Source organism: Cebus imitator, unplaced genomic scaffold, assembly GCF_001604975.1.
Source record: "Cebus imitator isolate Cc_AM_T3 unplaced genomic scaffold, Cebus_imitator-1.0 Scaffold397, whole genome shotgun sequence".
NCBI classification, from domain to species: domain Eukaryota; kingdom Metazoa; phylum Chordata; class Mammalia; order Primates; family Cebidae; genus Cebus; species Cebus imitator.
In genome coordinates, this window is record NW_016107712.1 from 142,651 (window position 1) to 164,362 (window position 21,712).

Sequence of the window (21,712 nt, forward strand, 5' to 3'; positions counted from 1 at the left end):
CTGCCAACTTTTTTTTTTTTTTTTTTGAGATGGAGTCTCGCTCTGTTGCCCAGGCTAGAGTACAGTGGTGCAATCTCAGCTCACTGCAACCTCCACCTCTCCAGTTCAAGCAGTTCCCCTGCCTCAGCCTCCCAAGTAGCTGGAACTACAGATGCATGCCACCATGCCTGGCTAATTTTTCATATTTTAGTAGAGACGGATTTTCACCGTGTTGGCCAGGATGGTCTCAATCTCTTGACCTTATGATCCGCCCACCTCAGCCTCCCAAAGTGCTGGGATTATGCCACCATGCCTGGTCAACCTGCCAACTTTTAAATGCCTGGAATCTATCCACAAGTTTTCACCTTTACAAATCATATTTTCAAAAGAGAAAATAATTGTAACATCAAAATATAAAATGAATTGTTCAAAAATATAAACATCCATTCATAAGCATTATTTAATTTTTAATACATAATTATACATATTTGTGGGGTACAATATGATGTTTCGATACATGTATATATTGTGTAATGATCAAATCCAGCTAATTAGCATATCTGTCACCTAAAGCATTTATTATTTCTTTGTGGTAAGAACATAGAAAATCTTCTATTTTGAGGTATACATTACCTTATTCCTAACTATAGTCGCATTACTGTGCTACAGAACAAACTACTCTTCCTAATTATCACTTTGTACCTGTTGACCACTCTCTCCCCATAACCCCAAGCTCTTCCCCTCCCTAGTCTCTGGTAATCACTGTACTATTTACTACTTCCATAAGAACAACATTTTTTAGATTCAACATATAAGTGAGAACATGCAGTATTTGTCTTCCTATGCCTGACTTATTTGACTTAGCATAATGTCTTCCAGGTTCATCCATGTTGTCGCAAATGACAGGATTTCATTCTTTTTTATGGTTGAAAAGTATATCATTGTGTATATACCACATTTTCCTTATCCAGTCATTCATTGTTGGACACTTAGGTTGATTCCATATCTTGGCTATTGTGAATAGTACTGCAATAAACAAGGGAGTGCAGACGTCTCTTCAACATGCTGATTTCATTTCCTTTGGATACATACCCAGTAATAGCATTGCTGGATCATATGGTAGTACTATTTTTACTTTTTTGAGGACTCTCCATACTATTTTCCATAATGGTAATATTAATTTACATTCCCACCAGCAGTGCACAGGGTTACCTTTTTTCTACATCCTTGCCAACCCCTTGTTATCTTTTGTCTTTTCGATAATAGTCATCCTGATAGGCATGAGGTGAAATGTTGAACATTTCTTCCTATACCTGTTGGCCATTTGTATGTCTTCTTTTGAAAAATTCGGGTCCTTTGCCCATTTTTAAATTGGATTATTTGTTTTCCTGCTATTGAGTTTTTTCAGTTCCTTTTATATTCTGGACATTAACTCCTTGCCAGGTACATAGTTTGCAACTGTTTTCTCCCATTCTGTAGGTTATCTCTTCATGCTGTGGATTGTTTGTTGGGCAGAAGCTTTTTAGTTTGATGTAATCTGCTTTGCCTGTTTTTGCTTTTGTTGCCTATATATTTGAAGTCATATCCAAAAAGTCATTGCTCAGACCAGTGTCATAGAGCTTTTTCTTCATGTTTTTTTCTAATAGTTTCATAGTTTTATGCCTTACTAAAATTTGCCTTTTAAAGCAGATTTAAAGGCAATTTCAAAAATTATGCGGAGGAATAATAACATCATCAAAGTAAATATACGGATTCCCATATGTGTTATGTTTACTGAAAAATGAGACTCAGTTCTATAGTTATACTTTGTGGGCTCTGAAAGACATGTTTACCATTAACATCTGGGACAGTGAAAGCCAAGCATAATATGTGATACTTTAGGCTCTAGATATGTTTTAATGAAACCAAGTCAGGTTACTTAACTAGCATGGAAGAAAATCTCAAACTTAGAACATGTATAGAAAACCAGAATCCAAAAATGTATACTAGCTGATAAGACAACAGATAATTTAATACCTTTTCTGTTCTTTTTATTTTTTAAAAAAATTTTTATTATTCAAAATGTGACACATTTATAGTTAAAATGTTTACAGTGAAATAGATATGGACCAACATAAGGTAAGAGTAAAAAATGAATAATGTAATTTTGAGGCTCATATTTTTAAATTGTGTAATCATTCATAAAGCAGCCTGAAAAATGAGATTCATGTTAAATAAACATCTCATTGCTTATTTTTCTGTTCTTCTGTCCCAGAGGTTTACAAGACAACTTTTGTCCTATACTCTTTTCTGTGTCTATGCAGTATATATCAGTAATCTTGTTAAAAAGTAGGCCATGCGTGGTGGCTCAATCCTGTAATCCTAGCACTTTAGGAGGCCAAGGCAGGTGATCACAAGGTCAGGAGTTCGAGACCAGCCTGGCCAACATAGTGAAACCTTGTCTCTACTAAAAATACAAAAAATTAGCTGGGCGTAGTGGTGGGTGCCTATAATTCCAGCTGCTTGGGAGGCTGAGGGAAGAGAATCACTTGAACATGGGAGGTGGAGGTTGCAGTGAGCTGAGATCATGCCATTGTACTCCAAGCTGGGCAACAAGAGTGAAACTCCATCTCAAAAAAAAAAAAAAAAAAAAGTAAATCTTACATGTGAAAATCTGTGGTTTTCCATAATTGTAAATGAGAAGTAAATTAACTGATTTAAACATGATTTAGAGAAACTTTATAGACATACCATTTGCTACGTATTTACAACGGTATTTCAAGTAAGGCACAGGGAAAGAGAATTAGAGATTTTTTTTTAATAATCTTGAAGTAGAAAAGAGAAAACAAGAATCTTAATTCCACCTTGCTGAATTTAATATTGACTTGGGTTTATGCTGCAATAAAGGAGAATTTAGTATAATAACTGGCAAATCCTGCTTTCCCAATCTATCTCTAATATTGCATAGAAACTTTAACCCTTGTAGCTAATTGGAAAATACCAAAAGTCCCTTAGTTATTTTACTGCAGTAGTATCATAAGCCTAGAAAATCTGGAACAATTCTGTGAGGGTTTAGAAAAAGGCACATTGAATTCAATCTCTAGCAGTACGGTAGACAAGACTCAATGAGCAATCCTGTCACAAACCAAGGAAACCATCTGAAAAAATATTTTAAGTCTTTTGAAATAATCTGTAAGGAAAACAGGGAATCATCAGACACCAGAACCAAAGTGTAAGTAGAAGAGATCAATAAGCACTCAAGGTGGCTCCACCCTGGATGTTTCTAAACCTCAGGGAACTTGAGATTGATTTTGAGAGTGCTGAGAGCACAGGAGGCTAAGCTGGAGCCTGCCCAGGTTGGGAGAATTCTAACCAAAAAAAAAAGCATTTTCCTTCACCTACATAAAGCTGAAACCGAATGTGATGGCAAATTTGAGGTAAACCTGTTCTGCAGGTGAGGCCTGTAACTAAACCTGTCTCAACTGTGGTTCCTGGCTGGGGCAGGTGTGGGGTCTCCAATCAAAATGTTTAACTTCATCCTGATTTGTCTTCAATTTAACAGAAACAATTCAATTTGAAAATGTATCTATTTTCAGACAACATTTTCAGATGGTCTCAGATGGTAAGCTTTCAAGTACATGGTAGAAGTAAATTCAGATCCCATCTGGGAAAACTCATTCAACCAAAGGTTCCAACAAAGTTGGACAGAGTTCCAAGGGAGAGCTTACTGTTGCAAAAGACAAACTAAAAAGTTTACTTTTAGACAGAGTTTCAAGGGAGAGCTCACTGTTGCAAAAAAAAAAAAAAAACTAACTAAAAAAAAACTACAACATGCAAAAGGAAGCAAAACTGATTTCAAAAAGGTGCATTATCAGAAATAGAATATAAAACATTTATAAAGAAGTTAAGAATTAGAAAACATGAGTAAAAAACAAATAACTATTTTAAAAATGAATAGATTTGAAGAACCAAGTTGAACTTCTAGAAATGAAAGCTATAGGATAGTAGTTGAAATTAAAAACTCAATGGACAAATTAGGCAGCAGAATAAGTAAATAAATAAATAAATAAATAAAAATAAAATTGGTGAACTGGTGAATAAATCTGAAGAGATTACCTAGAATGCAGTACACACAAAGATGAAAAATATGAGAACTAGGGCTATCAACATAGAAAAGGAGAATGGGAAAGAGGAAACATTTGAAGAAATAAAGAATAAGAATTTTCCAGAATTGATTTCTTTAAAAAAATTAATCCTAAGCAAAACAAAAGAAAGTCACACCTAAACACATCATACTGAAATCAACGCCAAAGAAAAAGAGAAGATGTTAAAAACAAGGAAAAATAATTCCTTTAAATAGCTGAAATTAGGCTCTTCAAAACCAGAAAAACCAAGGAATATTATTTTCAAGGAACAGAGAGACAATAATACTATACATAGAATTTAAGGTAAAACTGGGATATACCTAGAAAAACTGTATTTTAAGAATGAGAATAAAGATAATTCCAGACAATAAAACTAAGAATTTACTACAACAGATTCTCTTGAGAAATACAGCATGCTCTGATACAGAGTATTTCTATATCATGAATTAGCTCATATGCAGTGGTAAATAGGAGAATTGTGTCAGAGTGCATGGAATTTGCAGTTTTGTGTATAATTTTTCCTGATCCATTAATATCTTGTATCATTAAGCAATAGCAAGTGAAGGCAAAGTGAATTGGGGGAATAAAGACCAAATATATGCTTTCTTACAATGAAAGATAAAGCCTACCCTACATGAGGACCTTTTAAACAATGAAATCTCTGTAGAAGTGCTGTCTTTTCAAGCAATTAGTAGCTGGTTTAGGGGCTTCAAGGACTCAAACATTCTACAGCATTAAGCTATCTAATAAAACTACGCATGTGGATAAAGGGGCTGAGAGTACAAGCTGAGGTAAAGAAGCTGCCAACGCTTTTTCTTTCTTTGACATTTTTTTTTTATTGATGCAGAGGGCTACAATATGGATCAGATTTCGATGGGACTGCTCTCTGCTTAAAGAAAATACCCTTGAGAATCTCCATCCTGAAGCAGGCAATGTGATGCCAGGTTTAAGTCTGTAAAGAACAGACTGCCTGCATGGGACATGAATGTCAGTGTAGATCCATCTGTGCTAAGACTCTTATTAGGATTGTTTTGGTTTTTCTTAGTGCTTTGGTCACCAGTTTTGAGTGGTCTGCCTCAACTTTGTTTTCCCCATGAGCTTTTCAATTTTTAGTATACAGGTTTATAAAACACAAGTTTTCAAACAGGCAAACGTTTCATTTTTTTTTTTTTTTTTTTTAAGGCAGGGTGTTGCTGTGTAACAGGCTGGAGTGCAGTGGTATAATTGTAGCTCACTGCATCCTCGAACTCCTGGCCTCAAGTGATCCCTGCATCAGCTTCCTGAGTAGCTGGGATTTCAGGTGCCCACCACCGCATCCAGCTATTTTTTTTTATTTTATATTTAGCAGAGATGAGATCTCACTATGTTGCTCAGACTGGTTTAGGACTCCTGAGTGCAAGCAATCCTCTTGCCTTGACCTCCTAAAGTGACGGGACAAGCATGAACCACCACGCCTGGCCTATTTCACATTCTTATGGAAATGCTTTTCCCTAAAGGAGACACTTTAGGCAGCAGGATAATTGTCCCAGATGAAAAATTTGAGGCCAGATAAGATGGTTCACACCTATAAACCCAGCACTTTGGGAGGCTGAGACAGGATTGCTTGAACTTGGGAGTTCAAGACCAGCCTGGGTAACATGATGAAACCCTGTCTCTACTAAAAAAATTTTAAGAAGTTAGCCGGGCATGATGGTACACACCTGTAGTCCAGCTACTTAAGAGGCTGAGGCAGGAGGGTCATTTGAGCCTGGGAGGTTAAGGTTACAGTGAGCCATAATCGTGCCACTGTACTCCAACCTGGGCTATAGAGGCCCTGTTTCAAAACAAAAAGAAAAGTTTGAAATGCCATGATGAATAATGATTTCGAAAAAGGTAACTTTGTAGGTAATTCTAAACAAATATTGACTAAAAAAAGAAATAATAATTCTAATTCAAGGCAGAACTAAATAATATATTTGTGGTAAAATTATAAAGAAAAATAAGTGAATGGTGAAAAAAAATCAATGGTTCCTTCTGGCAGGGTGAAGGGAGATGGTTGAGGAGGGGCAGATAGACAAATTCATAAATAATATCCTATTTCTTAAGATGTTGGCAATTACCCAGTTGTTCATCTTACTGATACTCTTTACAGATTAAACATAATTATAAATATTTGCATTTTCATTCAGTATTTATTTGTAAAAATTATTTTAGATTGTGTTCAAAACCTGCATGTGACAACTGATTGATAGTAACTAGTGTTCCTGGTTTATTTCAGTTACCATTATTGTTCTTCTGTGGGCTGTGGTTTGGTCAATTACTGGCAGTGAATGTCTTCCTGGAGGAAACCTATTTGGAGTTATAATTCTATTCTATTGTGCCATCACTGGAGGTAAACTTTTGGAGCTTATTAAGTTACCTACATTGCCTCCACTGCCTTCTCTTCTTGGTAAGTGTTAAATGTTTCCTGTTTTCTCCAGAGTAAACCACATTTTTAAAATAATAGTTTGGAAAGCTTTGAGAAATGAAGGAATGAAATATTTCTGTATTTGCCATGCTGGAGCCAAAAGCCAGTTGTTAAATTTTGAGGAGTCCTGTGATCCAGTTGTTAAACGTGGCAATTAAAAAACTTAAATTATCCTGGCCCGGGTGTTGTGGCTCATGCCTGTAATCCCACCACTTTGGGAGGCCAAGGTAGGCAGATTGCTTGAGCTCAGGAGTTTGAGCCCAGCCTGGGCAACCTGGTGAAACCCCGTCTCTACAAAAAAATACAAAAATTAGCCGGGCTTGGTGACTGTAGTCTCAAGCTACTCAGAAGGCTGAGGTGGGAGGATTGATTGAACCTGGGAGGTCAAAGCTTCCATGAGCCATGATTGCACCACTACACTCCAACCTGGGCAATAGAACAAGACCTAGTCGCAAAAATATATACATATACAAACTTAAAATTAAATAACTGACATTAAAAACAAGCCGTCCAGGAGAATTGCCTGAACCCAGGAGGCAGAGGTTTCGGTGAGCCGACATTGCACCATTGCACTCCAGCCTGAGTAACAAGAGCGAAACTCCGTCTCAAAAACACAAAAAATAAAAATAAAAAAGCAAAATCATTTAAAAAAAAAAAAAAAAAAAAAAAAAAAAAAGCCGTCAGTGCTCAACACTGATCACTTCCTGTTTTACTCCATTTCCCCTCACCTATGCTCTTGAGATCGTGGAAATATACATAATGGTGTGCCACTGCCACCTCTTCCCAACTCCACTTTCAGTGACATCATATTGTAGCTTAAAATCGGCCATAGAAGTATCTGTAACAAAAAAATCAGCAAATGCTACAAATCAAGGTTTGTCATTGTGTAAGTCACTTACATCATTGACAGAGTGAAGTTCTGACATGTATTTTTATTGTTTCATTTTCATCTTATTAATTAATATAAGCAAAAATATCAAGTAACATTCATGGTGAAACTGCATTCACTCATCCATGATGTGTGACTTCTTTGCTGAATCGGATAGTACACAACCACTTATTTCTTGTCTGATTCTGTCAAATCTTGGTAGAACTGCAACCATAGTTGGTTATGGACACAGAAGTTTGAAAAACAGCAGTGAAAACATTCTATGAGAAGAAATTGGCTATATAGAATTTACAGTGGAGACTGTATATTTGTAAACTGTGTGCTGCACATCCTTTATATCAGTAAAATTTAATAATGTATGTGCCTATATAAAATGCATACGTTTTTCGGTAAGCCACTTGTTAAACATTTACCAGCACACCAGCACTTTGTGAGGCCGAAGCAGGTGGATCACCTGAGGTCAGGAGTTCAAGACCAGTCTGGTGAAAATCCATCTCTACTGAAAACAAACATGGTGAAACTCCCATCTCTACTAAAAATACAAAAATTAGCTGGGCTTGCTGTAATCCCAGCTACTTGGGAGGCTAAAGCAGGAGAACCGCTTGAACCAGGGAGGTGGAGGCTGCAGTGAGACAAGATCGTGCCACTGCACTCTAGCCTGAGTGACAAGAGCGACACTCCATCTCAAAAAGGATAAAAGTAAAATAAAATATTATGATTATTGAAGACATAGCTGAAAATATCCCTCAGAGACAAAGAGAACTGCCCAAACAAGACATATACACAAATTAGTCTTAAAACTAGATGTGATACATTTAATGTTTCTTCAAAGAATTCTGCATTATAAAATTTGTTTACCACAGAGACATTTTGTGTTCATTTCTAAGAGATTTATTATCACCCAGTTTTAGTAAAAAACCACCTCCTTTTCATACATGTATATATATTTGCACATATTTCCTGAAGGGTTTTTTTTTTTTTTTTCTGTTAGCTATATGAGTGAGAACAATCAGGATTGGCTAGCAGACACCAGTACTATTTGCTTTTGAACTTGTGGTCAGTAATTAAAATTAAATATAAAAAGAAGTAGAATTATAAGGACAAGGTGAAAAGAGGGCACTGCTGGAGAAGCATGAAGTATGCCCCATTTCTCAATGTATTTCTAATTTTAGGTAAAACTAAAGTATTCCACTTAATTCATATTATTTCTCATGGATGTTTTTTGTTCTCTAAAGTTATTAATTGAATTACTATTAAAATGAATTGCTTCTTAATATGCCTGTATGCTAGAATAAAGGGTTGGCAGACCACTTCTTTTTATAAATTGAATGTTAATTGGAACCTACCCATGCTTATTCGTTTCGTAGTGCCTGCTACATGCTAGCCTTGTATGTGATCCTAGTAACAAAGAGGTGAACTAGATAAGCAGTCTCCAGACTTTTTGGCACCAGGGACCAGTTTCGTGGAAGACAATTTTTCCATGGACGACAGGGGCAATGGTTTCGGGATGAAGTTTTCCACCTCAGATCACCAGGTATTAATTAGATTCTCATAAGGAGCACACAGCCTAGATTCCTTGCATGTGCAGTTCACAATGGAACTCATGCTCCTATGAGAATCTAATGCCACTGCTGATGTGACAGGAGGCAGAGCTCAGGCAGTAATGCTCGCTCACCTTGATGTATGAATTGTGCTCATTTCAGCACTGTTTATAAGGAAAAACCTGAAAGTTTCCTTAAAATCTATTAATAGATTAGTGGTCCAAAAATTATGAAACTTCCAAACAGTGAGATACTATTGCAGCTATTAAAGGGGAATAAAGCAAATATATATGTGCTTCAGTGGGAAAATGTGCGGAATATATTATTAAATGGGAAAACAAAACATGCTACACATGTATATAAGTGTCCTATTTGTGACCAGCACAAAAGAGCATATCCACACAGAAATATTCTTGAATAGTTACAGAAACTTTCTGGAAAGGCACAAAAGACCCTTAACAGTGAAAAAACATTCAAGAATGAAGATGGAAAGTTGCAGTTGGGATACAGTATGTACTTGCCAATTTACATTTGTCAACAGTTTCTTAATTTTAACATGTGCATATATAACTCATCATTATTTCTTCCAAAAACCAAGCCTGTTCATACTGTTGCCCAATAAACGTTCCAGAAAGACTGTCACTGCAGCATTCAGAACTTAGAGTCTTTCCCATAGATAAATGGCAGTGATGAGAGATGAGACGCCTGGCGTGATGCTTTCATGTGCAGCAGGTCACGAAAAGCTCTACTTACAGTTGTCTCTCTTCACCCATCTTGCATCACAAAATATACTAACTTCGGTAAATTTATTTAGTTGTTTGAAGTGTGGTGCTTATAAGGACAAGGTGAAAACAGGGCACTGCTGGAGAAGCATGGAGGGAAGAGGCTGACAGTCTCTCACAGAAACCTTTCCCTTTGTGTGGGCATGTGGTATCAATGAAGGCAGAATTCCCTCACAAACTACTCAGTTTCCTCAGTTACACTCAACTACTTGCAGTTTTCAGAGTGAGTCACTTTTTCTTCTACCTTTGAATAAACTACTGTCTTTTCCAGAAACTTCTCAACTCCCCCAGCCATTTTTTTCTCCCCTTCCCCTTCTCTAAATTCCCCTTCCTGTCTCAGCTCATATAACATCCCCCTCATGCTTTCATAAAATTGATATTGTCCGCTTGTCTTGTTCCCTAGAAGCTGAAAGCTTTTTGAAATGTCCATTATTATATGCATGATGCACACTCTAGTGTCTAATTTACTGAAGGCATTCAGTAGAGCTGAATGACTGAGTGAAAGAAGTCACCAGCTGACATCACAGGGCAATGTCCATTTCATCATAATTGATATCTAAAACCTTTGCAAAGTAGGTTATATGTCTCTTATGAAATTATCTACTCTGAAGGTAAAATAGAATCCATAGAAGTATTTATTGATATTTCAAGTAATCTGACATAGCAAATAATTTCAGGGGCTGTTTGCTGTTCGCACACAAGGGGATGACTGAACTGGCATTGTATTTAGATGTTAAAAAACATTTTAAATTTAGAATTTGATCATACTATCTATCTAAATGCTGCATCTTATCTCCCTTTTAAGTTCAGTTATTTTGATAATATTATTATAATCTATCTTTTTATCTGCACATTAAAGTATTTTCTTAGCTGCTTTAATTTATTATACTTTTTTTTAACTTAAAAGTTTAACAGTTTCTTCTAAGCATTAGTGAAGTGGTTCCTGGAATTATATAGTAGTGTCTATAAAATTAAAGCACTAAAAATATTTTTTGTATTTGAAAACTAACTAGACATATTTGATTTCTTCATTCAAGGCATGCTGCTTGCAGGGTTTCTCATCAGAAATATCCCAGTCATCAATGATAATGTACAGATTAAGCACAAATGGTCCTCCTCTTTGAGAAGCATAGCCCTGTCTATCATCCTGGTTCGTGCTGGCCTTGGTCTGGATTCAAAGGTATGATGTGTCAATTTCTCATTATTAAATAGGAATTTAGTTTCTTCAATACTTTAGATATTTAGAATCACTAAGCATTAGGAAATGGATATGGACACTTTGCATGACATTCTTGAGCATAGAATAGAATTTTTTTCACGGAGGATTGTTTTGCACATAGGACCTTGTGCTTCGCAATAACTCAAAAGATGGTCTCATTCTCTTTCCTTTTTTTTTTTTTTTTTTTTTTTTTTTTTTTTTTTTTTTTTTTTTTTTTTTTTTTTTTTTTTTTTTTTTTTTTTTTTTGAGAGGAAGTCTTGCTCTGTCGCCCAGACTGGAGTACAATGACTCGATCTCAGCTCACTGCAACCACCACCTCCCAGCTTCAAGTGATTCTCCTGCCTCAGCCTCTGAAGTAGCTGAGATTACAGATGTGCAGTACCATGCCCCACTAATTTTTGTATTTTTAGTAGAGACGAGTTTTCGCCATGTTAGCCAGTCTGGTCTCAAACTCCTGACCTCAGGTGATCAACCTGCCTCGGCCTCCCAAAGTGCTGGGATTACAGGCATGAACCACCCCACCCGCCGGTCTCATTCTTTTTCCTGGAGAAAGGTAGGGTCTGTGTATGGGGAGAGCACCAAGAATAAAGGCCCCACTTTTCTCTGACATAGATATAGACCATGGCTATAAATAATGCTCATAGGGGAGAAAACAACATATTTTTGGTTTGTGAAGCCCTATACAAGTGTTCAGGGCTAACTATACTAGCTCAGGAAACTGCCTAATGAATCTCAAGTATGCTTTTTAAATTCTCTTTGTTTTCATGTATGTCTTTGAATACAGGAATGAGTGTCCTTGGGGGATGAAGCTCTTCATCTTAGCCTCATTCTGGGACCACAAGTTATAAATAAAACTAATAATGAGAGTGTTAAATTAGCTAGAGATTATGAACACAGATGCTGAAAGCAGCCTGCCTGGGTTCAGACCTGGACCCGTCATTCACCAGTTTCATGGTCTTGGGCAAATGACTTTAGCCTGTGACTTTTCAGATGAGGATATCTAAAAAAAACTGGGGATAATAGTATTACCTGACTTATAAGGTTGTATTGAGGACTAAATAAGCTGTCTTAAAACACCTGGAGTGCTAAAATGTTTGTCAAATAAAACTCATTACCTTGAAAACTCGTGATGACCCAGACATGGTCCATATACTGAAAAGAAAGCATGGAAGGTCATCTTCTCTGCACATCTTCAGAAGATTACATTAGGATGTCTATTTTTCTATTTCAGGCCCTGAAGAAGTTGAAGGGTGTTTGTGTAAGACTGTCCATGGGTCCCTGTATTGTGGAGGCGTGCACATCTGCTCTTCTTTCCCATTACCTGCTGGGTTTACCATGGCAATGGGGATTTATACTGGGGTAATTATTGTTTATTTGTCATATGACAATATGTAGGGATATTTAGGGCTTTCCCTGATTCCATACAAGAGAATGCATAATAGAATTTTCTTATAGACATCAGAAAATGCAAGATAGATGTTACAGCATAATCTAAATATTCTAACTTCAAAATATCGTTTATGTGTTATTAGGCACTAACTCTTATAGTTAGCACCTACTATTAAACTGTTGAAGAAGTCTTGGTCCTTTGCCTACACCTGATTCCATGCCTGTTAAAGAGACACCAGATTTCACCTAAAGTCTGCACAAAGGATAATGAACACAGCAACAGTGATCAACAGCTACTGTTGTTTTCCTCCTTCCACTGTCAATTCTTTACTTCCAATGGTTAAGAGCCACACAAAGTAAATAAATTAGAAAGGACTTAGTGAGAATTTCATGCTAATAAGTCAGCAAGAAATAAGAAATTCTTCTCATGGTTAAGACTCTTGAACTCTACTCCCTGGATTCAAATCCCAGCCCTGTGGTTTTCCAGTGTGTGATCTTTAACAATTATTTAATCTCCCTGTGTCTCAGTTTCCTCAATTCTAAAAGATAAAATATATCTATCTTATAGGGTTGTTGTGAGGATTAAATTAGCAAATACATGTAAAATGCTCAAAATGGTGTCTGGTACATAGTAAGTACTGTTAAATGCTTTCTGCTGTTAACAACTGCTGTTATTACTGGCATCAATGTGACTGTCATATCATTTTCTTCTAATCTGTTGCCTTATTTGACATAGCAATCCTTGACAGAAGGACCAGCATCACTGAGTTCCAAATCAGAAAGTCCATGCATTGTTTTTCAAACTTTGTAACATAAATTTTTTGGTTTAAAAAAGCCAGCATCCTGGACTTACCCTCATTAGGCCTTCTATACCAATAAAAATACATTTTTAGGCAACCTAAGTAGTCTGAAGCAGGTTGTCTGTGGCTACATTTTGAAAAACAGTGTTCTATAGAAGTTTTACACATACGTGTTTTTCTGGATTCATGCTTCTCTGCTATTTGAACAACTGTAGTTGTCCAAAGTATAACCCTTTAAAAAATGGAGGGTATTATAATTTCAAAATAATAATAAGTAAGATGTTATCATAAATGTTTAAAGCACTATCTGCTTAGTTTTGTTTTAGGTGCTGTATCTCCAGCAGTTGTGGTACCGTCAATGCTCCTTTTACAGGGAGGAGGCTATGGTGTTGAGAAAGGTGTCCCAACCTTACTCATGGCAGCTGGCAGCTTCGATGACATTCTGGCTATCACTGGCTTCAACACCTGCTTGGGCATAGCCTTTTCCACAGGTAACCTAATGAGTTCACAACAGGCTTTATTACTCTTGCACTCTAGAGACGTAGATTAAAATGTTATAAGCATGACATATTTACTTAATAATTGATTAAGGCAAATTAAAAATAGGCCAAAGAACACTAAGAGTTCTGTACCTAAGGAGGGGCCATAAGCTATCTATCTTTACTCTCTTCCTCCCTCTAAATAGAGACTGCTCAAGTAGCACACACTGGGTGCAGTAGGGGAGGTACAAGATAGGTTTGAAGAACAGCATGTGCTTGAAGTGATCCAGGAAAGTTTAGGCCTGGAGACTTCACACAAAAGATGAGTAGGTTTTTCAAGGAGCACGAAAGACAGAGAGCAGTCTAAGTAAAAGGAACAGCATGCCTTTAAAATAAGAACAATTTTTCTTCTCTCCTTCTCAGCTTTTTATGGGTAATGAGCAGCAATGCTTTTAATGGGTGTCCTATTAATACTTAGTGTCTGAAATTGATGTATTTTGCTTCAAGTATTATAAAAGAGGAATTTTATTTTTTCTCCCACTGTTGTTCAACATCTGTATTAAACTGATGTGAACAGATACTACACTTGACCTTAGCCAAAAGGCCAAGAAGCAGTTCAATGCTTTTATTATCCTGTGACATGGCACAAATTTAAGTTCATTCCTTAATCTTATGTCTAAAATTGGGAAATAAAATTTGCAATGTTATATGATTGACAAAGTGTAATTATAACCTAAGTTTAGCTTCAGATTCCATAGTGGGAACACATCTTGGGAAGTCATATATTCTCATTGTCTCCCCATAGTTATCTTCCCATTCTATGATTGTGTATAACTTATGCCTGTTACCTGGAACTCCGCTCTTTCTCATTGCTCCAGAGCCTGCCTTCCATCTATCCCTGGTAAACTGATTTTCTCAAAACATTGTTTTCACAACATTACTTTCTTGTTCAGGAACCATTGAGGATTCTCTGTTACCTATTAAATCAACTCCATACTCTTATTTTTAATGCTACTACACGTATCCAAATTATGTTCTTACCAGTTTCCTGGTATACACTGTTAAAACAATGGTTTTCAGCCTTAGCGTCACACGAGAATTACCTGAGCAGTTTTTAAAAATACCCTTATGTGGGTCCTATCTTAGACCAATTAAATCAGAACCTTTGGGAGTGGAAACTAGTGCAGCTTGGATTAAGAACCACAGCTTTAGAGCAACAGAGTTTGTATCAGAATCATGGTGGTGAGAGGAGAAAGAACAGAGGCAGTGGGGTTTTCATAAGCTATAGCTCGGAGAACCTTCCTAGCTGACTCTGCTGTGTTTCCTTTCCCCATTCCACCCCCAGCCAACTAAGAGTGGTCCTTAGACCTTTTGGATCTGAGCCCTGCCAGACATACTGAATCAGATTTTTAGGGGTGGGGCCTAAGAGATTTTTTTTTAACACCTTACTATACCATAGACTGAAGCTAATTAGCTACTTTCTACCCATTCATAGTAAATTATTTACCACAATAGCTTAAGCACAGTGCTACTATCACAGCTGGATCCTTTTGACAGTCATAGCATTGTCTGGCAGAAAGCTATCCTAGCTCAATAAAATCACTTCAGAGGTAATTTTATTTAGATAAGAGAGATGATTACCATAATAGCAAGAGACCCTAGAAACTAGTTAGTATATTTTTTCTTAGGACAGTCTGTGAAGAAGGGCTTTATGTGTGGAGAAACTTTAATATAATTTTTTGCATAATGTGCTAACAAAAAAGTTTTTTTTAATTAAAGTTTCCTAAATCCTGTATGCTATGGGGAAAAATATAGGTTCTATTTACATAATTAAGAATGTAGAAAGCAGAAACTGTCTTTAAAATGTTCCTTCTTTGTAATTAGATGCTTTATGTTGATGATTGTAGAATAAAACTTGTGTATTTGTTGGATTTATAGCTCTAAGTTTTTTTTAATGTATTTTTTAGGCTCCACTGTCTTTAATGTCCTCAGAGGAGTTTTGGAGGTGGTAATTGGTGTGGCAACTGGATCTGTTCTAGGATTTTTCATTCAATACTTTCCAAGCCGTGACCAGGTGAAAGAAATAATCTGTGGGAAGGTTGTGCTCTCAAATATCATTGGGAAAACATTCTAGAATACTTCCTTCAAAGACAGATATGAAAGGCATATTTGAGCAAATGGGCCCTCATTTTAAAATTCCTTATTGCTATATCAGTGCTGTCCATGAGATTTATGAAGTGGGCTCAGTATGGAAGATTTTAATATGGTCCTGTAATTTGTTTCTGTTTAATATTTTGTACATTTAAAATTTCACTATAAAATAAATAATATCAGTTCCAAAGTAATTGGATATGCAAGTTTTTAAAATATTCATAATACTTAACTAAACCCAAATGTATAGTAGCTTTTTTTATTATCCTTTTTAGTACCAAAATACCTTAGCTTCTAGCCAGGCCTGGTAGTCCCAGTCACTCAGGAGGCTGAGGCAAAAGGATCCCTCTGGGAGTTTGAGTCCAGTCTGGGCAACACAGCAAGAGCCCATCTCTAATACATACATACATACACACACAACACACATACATAAATCAGTTAATCATCATCTAGTGCCACTTTGTTGCTATAGCTACATGTGGCTATAGCAGATCTAGAATGGTTCCATCATCACTAAACATTCTATTGGAAAGCACTGCTCTAGTACAATCCACAAAATAGTTCATAAAGAGATTCTATTACCATGACCATTTTACTGATAGGGAAATTGAGGCTTAGGCAGGGTAAGTGACTTGAACAAGGTCACATTGCTAGAAAGCAGTGGAACTGGGAATAAACTCAGGAAATTCACCTCCAGAGCTTGCATGCCTTTGCCAAGTCAAGCACTTTAAAGACCTACTTTCTAAAGTGATCAAGAAGTTTCAAAGGCCAAACAGGGAAAAGTAAAGGGGAAAAAATTACGCAATTATTAGACTTTAAAACAACAGCAACAAAAACTACTGTCAGTCTAGAACCTCTTAAAGCTTCCTGGTATTCAAAGATTTAGAAAGAAAAACCAAGGGAACATCAAATTTAAAAGAGGAAATATAAAGCCTGAAAATAAAGAGATAGATATTTAACCTTCACACAAACCCTATAATATGAATGCTTTCAGGAAACAAGGCTTGGGGAGGTTAAGCAGTGTGGACACTACATATGCCAATGATGTATAAAAGCTTAAGTTTAACCTTGGTCTGTCCAGCTCCAACGCTCATGTACGTTTTTTCTGCTACTTCATTAAGTGCTGTGAAATTCTGCATTAATAACTGCAGAATAATTGGTGTTCCTGAAAGAACCCACCTTTGTAGTGTGCTAACTCTGCTTTTGTTGAAGAAAAGAAAGTAAATGTTATGTTGTACACTTTGTCTATTTACATAGTTATTTTAATTTTAATTTTCTTTCTAAATCCTAGATATGGAAAAATCTATTAATCATTAAAAATCAGGGATTTGAAATAATTGATCGAATGAATTTTTTCTCCTGAAGGACAAACTTGTGTGTAGGAGAACATTCCTTGTGTTGGGGTTGTCTGTGCTAGCCGTGTTCAGCAGTGTGCATTTTGGTTTCCCTGGATCAGGAGGACTGTGCACGTTGGTCATAGCTTTCCTTGCAGGCATGGGATGGACCAGCGAAAAGGTGAATTTCATTTTAAGTTCTTCTCCTCATGATTCTTTTCTGATGAGATTAATTGCTTTCCAGATACTTTCTTAGCATCAAGTTAATAAAACATTTAATTATAAAAGCTATATACAGTAATGTGTATATACAAATGTATACCCAGCGTTCATCTTTTTTTCCTCTTACACATCAATCTATAATTTGATGTCTTTACTTAAAATATATCATGGTCATACTACCATAATGCCTTCCTTATCCTACGTAATGACTACGGAGTATGGCATTTTATAGATATTTATGTTGTTTTTAGTTTTCTGCCAAGATAAACAGTGCTTCAATAATATATCCTTAATACCATATTTCATAAACTCTGAGTCTGTCAATTCTAAAAAACACAATTATTTTATATGTCACCAAGAAAGAAAAAAAGTGCCAATTAAACTATAACCTAACATTCTAATCTCAGAAATGTAAAATATAAAACTGTGCGTCTTAAAATCAACAAAATGTAATGTATATTTTAGTTTATACAATATATTTATAGAAATAAGATTGCTCCAGGAAAGAGTATGCACATTTATACTTTTGTTAGTATCAATTTGCCCTTTTAAAAACTGTACCAATTTATATTTTTACCAGTATTATGTGACAGGATCTGTGTTTCTGAATACAAGTCTTTCAGATATTGCTGATATTATGAATGAAAACTGTATCTCATTATTGGTTAATATGTATTATGGAAATTCACTGGTTGTCATTTATTTAATTTCCAGATGCATTTTTATGGATTTGAACTTGATAGAACTGTATGCTATTCTGCTTAATGAAGATGTTGGTGACCTAAAATAAATGTAGCTATATCATTTTGAGATAATCTTATAAAGGCTGAAGACAACTGTTAAAAATAATTACACTTGAATTATTAAAATAATGCCATATGGAAAGGTTATAAATTTTCAGATGAGATATATACTCAATTAAGTGGATCTCTGTGGGGATCTTCCATAGGTAGCATTCGTTGTGGGTAAATCTTCCATAGGTAGCATTCAAATAGGAGGCTATTATTCTGCAAGGATGTGATTATAAAATTAGGACAAGTATGATTGTGAATCTTCTCATTTTGGAGAGAGGGAGGATAAATTGGTAGAGGCTGCCTGGAGCTTTGTGTTCAGAAGCATGTTGAAGCCACAAAATCGTCTCAGATGGATTGAGTGGGCATGAGAGGGAAAAGGTGAGAATCACTTTTAAATCCTGCTCTAAGTACTAGATGGGCACCTAGGTTTGCTGTGTTGTCAGGAGGCTTGGCTGTGAGGCTTATTTCAGGTGCACTTTTTTTTTTTATCAACACCTGTATTATCAAATTCTACTTCCTGATTTCAAGCAGCATAACACCCAGCAAGAGCAAAGCTAAAAGAGAAATTTCCTACTATAAATTGGATACTCTTAGCCCTCATCCCTCATAAACACTTGCAGTTATCAAAACATTTGTTTGTGTATGGCTTCACTTTCCTTCCAAGCTAAAGCAAGGGTATTACCCATCACTGGTCAGTCTTCTATCTAATCTCAGCTCACTACAAAGGGGTATGCTGCCTCCCTGCTTCTCTCTGAGAACTCACTGCTAGGTGTCTACCTTCCTACCCTGGGCTGCTAACTAATGTACCCTCTTTGAAGCACACTGATCTATTTCTTTCCCAAAGACAAAGACAACAGTTTTGACTTAGTGATGGGTTGCTATTGCATTTGCATTGGGACCTCTTGTGCAGCATCTTGCAAGTTTGCCTGAAATTAGCATTTTATAAACTGCCCCCTAATTTTGTTATGGTAATCTTTATTCAGGATAAAAATAATAAAGAGAATTTTTTTAAAAAATAAAGTTTATTTCTGAGTGTGAAAATGGCATATGCTTATTGTTGAATTTAGGAATTTTTTTAAGTCAGAAAGAAAAGGAAAAAAATTATAATTCTGTCACCCAAAGCCAATAGCTTTGTAATGATTTGAATATTTTGACATATTTCAGCAGGAAAGTTCTCAAACATGTAGTAAAAATTAACGTTTTAAGGTGTATTAGTTCATTTTTACACTGTTATAAAGAACAACCAGAGATTGGGTAATTTATGAGGGAAAAAGGTTTAATTGACTCACGGTTCCTCAGGCTTAACAGGAAGCAAGACTGGGAGGCCTCAGGAAACTTACAGTCATGGTGGAAGACAAAGGGGAAGCAGGCACTTTCTTCACACGGTGGCAGAAGACAGAGAGGGTGTGCGCATGGAGAGGGAGAGGGAGAGAGAGAGAGAGAGAGAGAGAGAGAGAGAGCACACAAAAGGAAAGGAGGAAGTACCACACACTTTTAAACCATTAGATCTCCTAAGAGATCTTCTCCAATTTGACATGACATTTGGGTGGGACACAAATTTAAATCATGCCAAGAGTGTAACAGAAATGCTTTCTTTCACTACCTCTTTAAAAATCTTTGCAAATTGAAAGCAGCTCATTATATGATACTGTCAGGGGTAAAGAGAAAAGGGAACTAATAATTTTTTGTTGCTACTCTGTATGGGTCTGTATGAGGCACTAAGTGGATATTGTCATTTATTTTCACAAAAATACCTTTGAAAAAGTATTATGATTTCTACTTTATAGAAACTATAAGTCAGAAAGACTTAACATATTAGAAATATGTTAAGAAATATGTCACCAAATTAGAAAATGGCACTGAGATTTAAGCTCAGATTTATTTGACTCCAAGTTGACTTGTACTATGCTGTAATACATAATATAATAATGTAATAATAGCATTATTGTACATGATACAATTTTACATTTTGACATCTGTTTAAGTAACATCATGTGTATTAAAAACATAATTCTAAACTTTTACAGTTTAAAATTGTTTCTAAATTCAAAAATGATAGGATAAAAAGAATAAACAATGAGAAGGAGCAATATCATTTGAAACAGATCATAAAAGAGTAGCTTTAGCAACAGGGAAAGCAAGGAGAGACTGATACCTCATGCCAAGTGGACACTGGATATGAGCACAGAAAGAAAAAGGAGGGGAAGGGAAACTTTGATACTTCCAATTATGCTGTTATTTAGAGAAACTATAATGGAGGTTATCTAGAAAAAATTTTTATAAACCAAACCAGTGTTCCCTTTGAATTTCCTATAGCCCCACAACATAGAAGGTCAGTGTAATCCCACAACTAGAAGGATAATTATAAACATTTTTTTAAATATTTACCTCTAGTAACTAACTCTCCTGTGTGAATCTCTTTATCTGCACACATGGATGCACCATAGTTGTTTTTGTTTTTTTTCCAAGTCCTATATATATAGTTATAAGGTTATTTCCAGTCACCACTATTTTAAATTGTGCTGAAATGATCAGAAATTGATCACTTCCTTACTAAAGATTCCTGACAGTAAAATTTGGAAGTCAAATAATGTTAACATTTTGAGGTTTTTGACACATATTACTAAACTGCTTTCTAGAATTGTATCCATTTACTTTTCTGCAAGTGAAATATGAAGTACATGTCTCATTACAGCTTCCCCTTAGAATAGCTTTCTCAAACTTTAGCAGGACTGGATTGTTAAATTAAGAGTGATGCGTCCTACTGCCAATTTCTGATTTTAGACTGTGGTGGGGCTTGAGAATTTGCACTTCTAATTAATTTCCAGATGAGGCTGATGATGCCAGTCTAGAGACTACTCTGTGAACCACTGGCTTAAAATAGTAGTGATTTTAATCTTTAGCCATACTGATAGGTAAAAGTCACGTCTTGTTTATTTTGTGTTTCTTTAACAGTGAAGTTGAACAGTTTTTCACATATTTGGCCACGTGTATTTTTTTCTTTTTGTTTGGTAGATTTTTGTTCATTATCTTCTGAAGTATAATGTGTATTGATTATTGTTAGAAATAAAGCTTGGAGTCATAAGCAAAAAGAGCATTGAAACAAAGAATTTCTCAGCAAAGCAAATTTACTTCTGCTCAGAAGGGTGCCTCTTGTAGGGCCGGTTGCCACAAGAGCACACTGAATAAAGAAAAGGAGAAGCTTTTATTCCTAATGCAATTCCTGCCTCTGTGTTCTTTCCCCACTGGCTGGGAGTGGATCCCACAGTCTAAACTAGACCCAATTGACTAAACATTTAAACTTTCTTAGATAAGGTGAATGCGTGATGGGAGAGAAGAAAGGAGTCAACTGTGGCGGACTAGGGAGCCAGTCCTTTCCCAAATAAGGAAAGGTATGTGAGCTGGGGCTGTGGCATGCCTGGCCATGTAGTAAAATTAGAAAGAAGAAAAGGAGAAGAGAAGGTGGGAGGTACTTGGAATGAAAGAATAAGAGGCTGAGCAGCCTGTCTGAAGAGAAACCTTGCCATATCTCATAATTATCCATCTGTAAGATACACACACCC

At 36.1% G+C, this 21,712-nt stretch overlaps 1 protein-coding gene and 1 pseudogene across 5 annotated transcripts in view; one reads left to right on the plus strand and one right to left on the minus strand.

Moving 5' to 3' along the window:
* Window positions 1-21,712, plus strand: part of SLC9B2 (solute carrier family 9 member B2) — a 52,760-nt gene that overhangs the window by 15,830 nt on the left and 15,218 nt on the right. For all 5 annotated transcript variants that reach the window (XM_017508642.2, XM_037731410.1, XM_017508641.2 and 2 more), the window contains exons 4-9: window positions 6,361-6,531; window positions 10,799-10,941; window positions 12,212-12,339; window positions 13,485-13,660; window positions 15,616-15,722; window positions 17,165-17,314. In XM_017508642.2, coding sequence (XP_017364131.1) covers window positions 6,361-6,531; window positions 10,799-10,941; window positions 12,212-12,339; window positions 13,485-13,660; window positions 15,616-15,722; window positions 17,165-17,314 — 875 coding nt within the window. The remainder of the gene's footprint in view (window positions 1-6,360; window positions 6,532-10,798; window positions 10,942-12,211; window positions 12,340-13,484; window positions 13,661-15,615; window positions 15,723-17,164; window positions 17,315-21,712) is intronic.
* LOC119468226 lies at window positions 14,153-14,264 on the minus strand (annotated as a pseudogene).